Consider the following 5,810-nt stretch of genomic DNA (forward strand, 5'->3'; position numbering starts at 1 on the left):
ATCCCATTAGAACCTGCCTGTGGTACCATTAGAACCTGCCTTTGATCCCATTAGAACCTGCCTGTGGTACCATTAGAACCTGTCTTTGGTGCCATTAGAACCTGAATTTGACCCCATTAGAACCTGCCTGTGGTACCATTAGAACCTGTATTTGACCCCATTAGAACCTGCCTGTAGTCTACAGTATATAACTGGCTTCCGTCAGTCTGCCCCAGAACAGCTGTGGATACAGATGTAGCTGAACTCCACCACAGTGTGAATGTGTGAGTGAAAACAGAATGGATCCATTGTATACACTCTGAGTCTGTGTTCAGAGAAAAGCACTAGACAAACCTGATCCATTATTATTATTATTATTATTATTATTATTATTATTATTATTATTATTGTCTATAATAATAATAATAATAATAATAATAATAATAATAATAATAATAATAATTATTATTATTATTATTATTATTATTGTCTATTATTATTATTATTATTATTATTATTATTATTATTATTGTGATTATTATTATTATTATTATTGTTATTATTGTTATTATTATTATTATTATTATTATTATTATTATTATTATTATTATTATTATTGTCTATCATTACAGACACAGGCAGTACAGTCAGGTGTAGATTCCTGCACAAAGGCAGAATTTGGCGACCCCATTTGAATTCCAGGCGATCGTACGTGGGGTCCAGACCCCAGGATTGAAAACCACTCGGTTAGGGTTTAGTGTTACAACACATACAACACACACATACAATACACACAATACATAAAACACACACACACACACACACACACACACCCTCGGTCCATTCACACTCTGTTGCCCTGTAGGGATTCCCTCCTCATTCTCCTCCTCCTCTTCCTCCTCCTCTTCTTCTTCTTCTTCCTCCTCCTCTTCCTCCTTCTCATTCTCCTCCTTTTCCTCCTCCTCCTCCTCCTCCTCCTTCTCATTCTCCTCCTTTTCCTCCTCCTCCTCCTCATTCTCCTCCTCCTCTTCCTCCTTCTCATTCTCCTCCTTTTCCTCCTCCTCCTCCTCCTCCTCCTCATTCTCCTCCTCCTCTTCCTCCTTCTCATTCTCCTCCTTTTCCTCCTCCTCCTCCTCCTCCTCCTCATTCTCCTCCTCCTCTTCCTCCTTCTCATTCTCCTCCTTTTCCTCCTCCTCCTCCTCCTCCTCCTCCTCCCCCTCCCCTCCTCCTCCCCCCTCATGCTCCAGGACTTGGCTCTTGGCCCTGACACTGTTGACGTTTCCATGGAAACCCTGGCCTCTGTTTGGGCCCATGACCCCTGTGACCTCAGTGAGAAGTGGCACGAGCCGACCACACAGTGGGGTGAGTCCAGTCAGAGAGAAAGCACAGCAGAAGTACCTGTACTGTGGTAAAAGTACCTGTACACTAGTAAAAGTACCTGGACAGTAGTAAAAGTACCTGGACAGTAGTAAAAGTACCTGTAATGTGGTAAAAGTACCTGTACACTAGTAAAAGTACCTGGACAGTAGTAAAAGTACCTGGACAGTAGTAAAAGTGCCTGTACTGTGGTAAAAGTACCTGTAATGTGGTAAAAGTACCTGTACAGTAGTAAAAGTACCTGTACAGTAGTAGCTGTACCATGTTAGTAGTAACTCCTGCTTCTATCCCAGTGTAATACCGCTGGTGGCCACTGGAGGCTCTAACTCCACCCTTCTATAGACATGACCTGGGTCTGGAAAAACATTGAATGCAGCTGCTCTGCTCTTATTGGCTTTATTTGGACCCTTTTAGTGGATTTGTACACCATGTACTTCCAGATTAGTAAATATTCAACCATCCAACAAACCAAAAGTCACAGCGTTCTATATAGTGTATTTAAAGGAGTCAGGTAAAGGAGGGGTACAGGAAGGGTAGGGGAGGGGTATGAGAGGTGTATGGAAGGGGATGGGCACCGGAGGATATGGGAGGGTACGGAAGGGTATAGAAGGTTCGGGGGGGGGGGTGCAGGAGGGGTATAGGAGGGTACGGAAGGGGTGCAGGAATGGTACAAAAGGGTATGGGAGGGTACAGGAAGTCCTGGCTCTAAGTGTAAAAGTGCTGATCGTGGCTCTGGTGTTAAGCAGCGGGTGATGTCACACATTTCTACTTCCATTTTTATTTGACAGAGGAAAGTGTCAGAAGAAGGGACGTCTACTGTAGATTTGATCCTAAGATAAAAAAGTCCAGCTGATGTACCTGATCTTCTGCCTCCGCTGGTCATAGCTGAACATCACCACAGCGTCTTAAAAACAGAGGATGCCCCGTTACATCAGCCAATAAGAGAAAAGAGATACGCAGCAGTTTTTCCTCTGCAGACGAGGACGAAGTATTGAAGTGTCATAAACGCCACGTTCAGCAGACTGAAGTCCTGGACTCATTTACCAGGACTGAACCGTCCTGGTTCTGTTTCCTCTGTGGTCTCTGAGTCACAGAGACGCTCCAGAGTTCAGACTAAGTTTCATCTTTTCGTTTGCCTCACGTCTCCTCACCCACAGTGTTCAGTTCATCTGTAAAATGAAACCTCAGGTGGTTTCACTCAGTCACTGTGAAAGATCACAGGTGTGAAGACGCTGCGCTTCCCCTGACGTCCACTAGATGGAGCCCAGTCCAATCTGAACACCACAGGACAAAGCCACTGGACCAGGGTTTTTTTTAAACTCAGATCCTCGAGGGCCGATGTCCTGCATGTTTTAGACGTGTCCCTCTTCCAACACCCCTGAGTCAAATGACCAGCCCATCATCAGCTCTGCAGAAGTCTGAGAACCACCGTCAGGTGGACTGGAAGAGGGACACATCTAAAACATGCAGGATACCGGCCCTCGAGGTTCTGAGTTTGACCCCCCTGCTCTAGTCTGACAGGATTCCCAGAGTTCAGCATTTGAAAAGTATCAGATGATCAGTGTGTGTGTGTGTGTGTGTGTGTGTGTGTGTGTGTGTGTGTGTGTTTCAGAGGCTCAGCGTGTATTGAATGGGTCTCCTGGTTCTGGTCTGATGTGGACCGGGTCTTTAGGTTCTGCTCTGATGTGGCCCGGGTCTCCTGGTTCTGGTCTGATGTGGACTCAGCTGTCTCCTCACCTCCAGAGGAACAAACAGGTACATGAACGTACATGAACCCCTGGACTTTGGCTCCGTCTGTTCTTCACTGACTGAACTGAACCTGTGCCTGTGTGCTCTTGTGCTGCAGCTGCAGGACACGCTGTTGCAGAAGGAGGAGGAGCTGGCGCAGCTGCAGGAGGAGAACAACAAACTCCGACAGTTCCTCGACTCAGCCTACGTCAGGAACCTGGAGGAAAAGACCTCGGTTTGTGTGGACACAAGCACCACCACCACCACCTTCACTTCCACTTCCACCTCCATCACCTTAACATCCACCTCCACCATCTCAACCTTCACCTCCACCACCTTCACCTCCACTTGAACTATGACCTCAGTCTTTGTGCCACACAACTGTCAAAATCTTGTTTAGTGACGTTTTGAAAAAGGAAATGAATGGTTTCCATCCTTTAGAATAAAGCAGGCTCTACAGCAGGGCTGTCAAACTCCTTTTCTTTCAGGGCCACCTTCAGCCCACTTTCATCTCCGTTGGGCCGGACCAGTCAAATAACATCATAATAACCTATAAATAATGATAGCTCCAAATTTTTTATATGCAAAAAATAACATTAAATTCTGAAAATATTTACATTTTACAAACTATCCAAACAAAAAAGATGTGAATAACCTGAAAAAACTGAAATTTCTGATGAAAAATAAGAAGAAATAATAGGAAAAATGTGATCATGATTCTGCCTCAGCTTATGACTTGTACATGTGCATTACAGATCAGATCTACCAAGACACAAAACAGGCAGAATGTTGTTAAAATTACACATATTTTTCTTTAGACATTTCAGGTTGTTCATATTTGTTCAGGTTATTGATGCTTTATTATTAAAGGATATCAGAGTTTTATGTTTTTGCAGTAAATCAAACACAAAAAACTGGTGTCATTATTTACAGGCATAACGTCATATTATTTTTTTTCACATTAAACCAAGAAGAACATTTGGAGTCATTATTTCTAGGTTACTATGCTATTATTTTCGAGTTCGACGCCCTTGACTGTTAATATATTCTGCACTTTGCAAATTCATCCGGCGGGCCAGATTGGAACCTTTAGTGGGCCAGTTTTGGCCCCTGGGCCACATGTTTAACACCTGTGCTCTTCTATAGTGTGGTCAGACGGTGGCGCTATAGTCTACATTACACAAAGGACTTTTTTCAACCCTGGTTCCACTTCATGGGAACCTGGGAATACGCTGCACACATCTGATCAGTCATGGGTCTAAAATATTTGCTATGTCAGAATTTATTCCAGAAAGTGTTTCCACTTTGCATTCTGAGCTTTTGAAACCACCTCAAGCTTCAGATACAACCAGGCTGACTTTTCCAGTTGACTGAGGCTGTGTTGGTTACATGAAATAAAACGACAAAGGTTCTGTGATGCTCTGACTCCATCCTTTCGTTTTCTTTCTTATAGAAACTAAGTGTTGAAGGGAAGAGGAAACTGAAGAGAAACCTGATGTGTGTTGATGACAGACCTTTATATCAGCTCCAGACTTCCCAGCAGATCAGCAAACGGGTCTGTAGGAACCTCACTGCAGAGTTCTGCTTCGAGTCCAGGACACCTGAACCCAACCTGGACCTGTGGGTCCTGCAGACCCTGGGACTGAAGGACAGAGACACCATCGATATGTCCACTGACTCCGGTCCGTCGTCGCAGTACAATTGCGAGGGTTTAGGTTCCACAGTCTTCTGTTCCCTGTCCTCTGGATACACGTCCAACTCGTCTTTGTGTCCGTCAGTGTCCGCCTCAACACCTTCTTCTGTCCAGAGCCACTGCCAAACCTCAGCACATCAAACCGACAATAGCTACAACTCCTCTGAAAGCCAAGGATCAAATAAGAACACATGTGAACCTGCCAGCTCTGCCCAAACCTGCACAGGGTCTCCGGGTCTACGGTCGGACTTTCTTGCCAAAGGACTGTACGAGACACCTGAAGCTTCAGTCCGGAGCTACAACACATCATCCGCCCTTCAATGTCCAACATTAACCGAAGAAACATACTTCAGCCCGTCAACAGACAGAGGAGGGGTCTGCCCCCCCCCATCCTTGGGTCAGCTTCTGGAGGAAGACCCTCCAGGCCATTCAGAGTTCTGGTCTCCGCGAAAGCATCCAGGCTGCAGGACACCATCCAAGGACACCGTCCAGTTCAGTCCATCTGGACGTAGACCCCACCTGTCCCCCGTCTCGTCTTCAAGTCCAGTCTCGAGCCAACTCCAGCTGCCTCTTGGGGAGGACAGCCTGAGGAGCCCTTCGGTAGGGTCTCAGACCCCCCACACACCGCGGACACCTCGCTGCCGGATGGATTTGGCATTCAGTATGTCCCTCTGTCCGTCCAGCAGTGTCAAAACCCACAGCTTCCCCCAGGGACAAGCATTTGTCCGAAAAGACACAGAGGGGAGATGGAGCTTCACCTGGGTTCCCAGACAAGGACCGTAGGTGGTTTTAGGGTCTGATCCTCTTAGAGTCAGTTCACTGCTGTCGTTGTATCCCAGACCGACTGTTTCAGGACTACGTCGGCCTTCAACCCATTACCCTGAGAAACTTTATGAGCGCTCACAAATGAAAGCCCAGTTCAGATCCAAAATGCTTGACGGGCTCAAAGTTGACTCCTTACATGAACTTCTTGAAAACAGTAAAACAACTTTCATTTCCACTCAAACTGCTGGATTTTCAGGCTTTTGGGAGG

The 5,810-nt window shown here is 45.7% G+C and overlaps 1 protein-coding gene across 1 annotated transcript in view; it reads left to right on the forward strand.

Annotated features, from left to right (window-relative positions):
* gmnc (geminin coiled-coil domain containing) overlaps positions 1 to 5,604 on the forward strand; it is a 14,945-nt gene extending 9,341 nt beyond the window's left edge. The window contains exons 4-7 of the mRNA XM_030130382.1: positions 1,227 to 1,341; positions 3,029 to 3,111; positions 3,203 to 3,319; positions 4,538 to 5,604. Coding sequence (XP_029986242.1) covers positions 1,227 to 1,341; positions 3,029 to 3,111; positions 3,203 to 3,319; positions 4,538 to 5,560 — 1,338 coding nt within the window. The 3' untranslated portion in view covers positions 5,561 to 5,604. The remainder of the gene's footprint in view (positions 1 to 1,226; positions 1,342 to 3,028; positions 3,112 to 3,202; positions 3,320 to 4,537) is intronic.
* The last annotated feature ends 206 nt before the right edge of the window (positions 5,605 to 5,810 follow it).

This window comes from Sphaeramia orbicularis, unplaced genomic scaffold (assembly GCF_902148855.1).
Source record: "Sphaeramia orbicularis unplaced genomic scaffold, fSphaOr1.1, whole genome shotgun sequence".
Lineage (NCBI taxonomy): Eukaryota > Metazoa > Chordata > Actinopteri > Kurtiformes > Apogonidae > Sphaeramia > Sphaeramia orbicularis.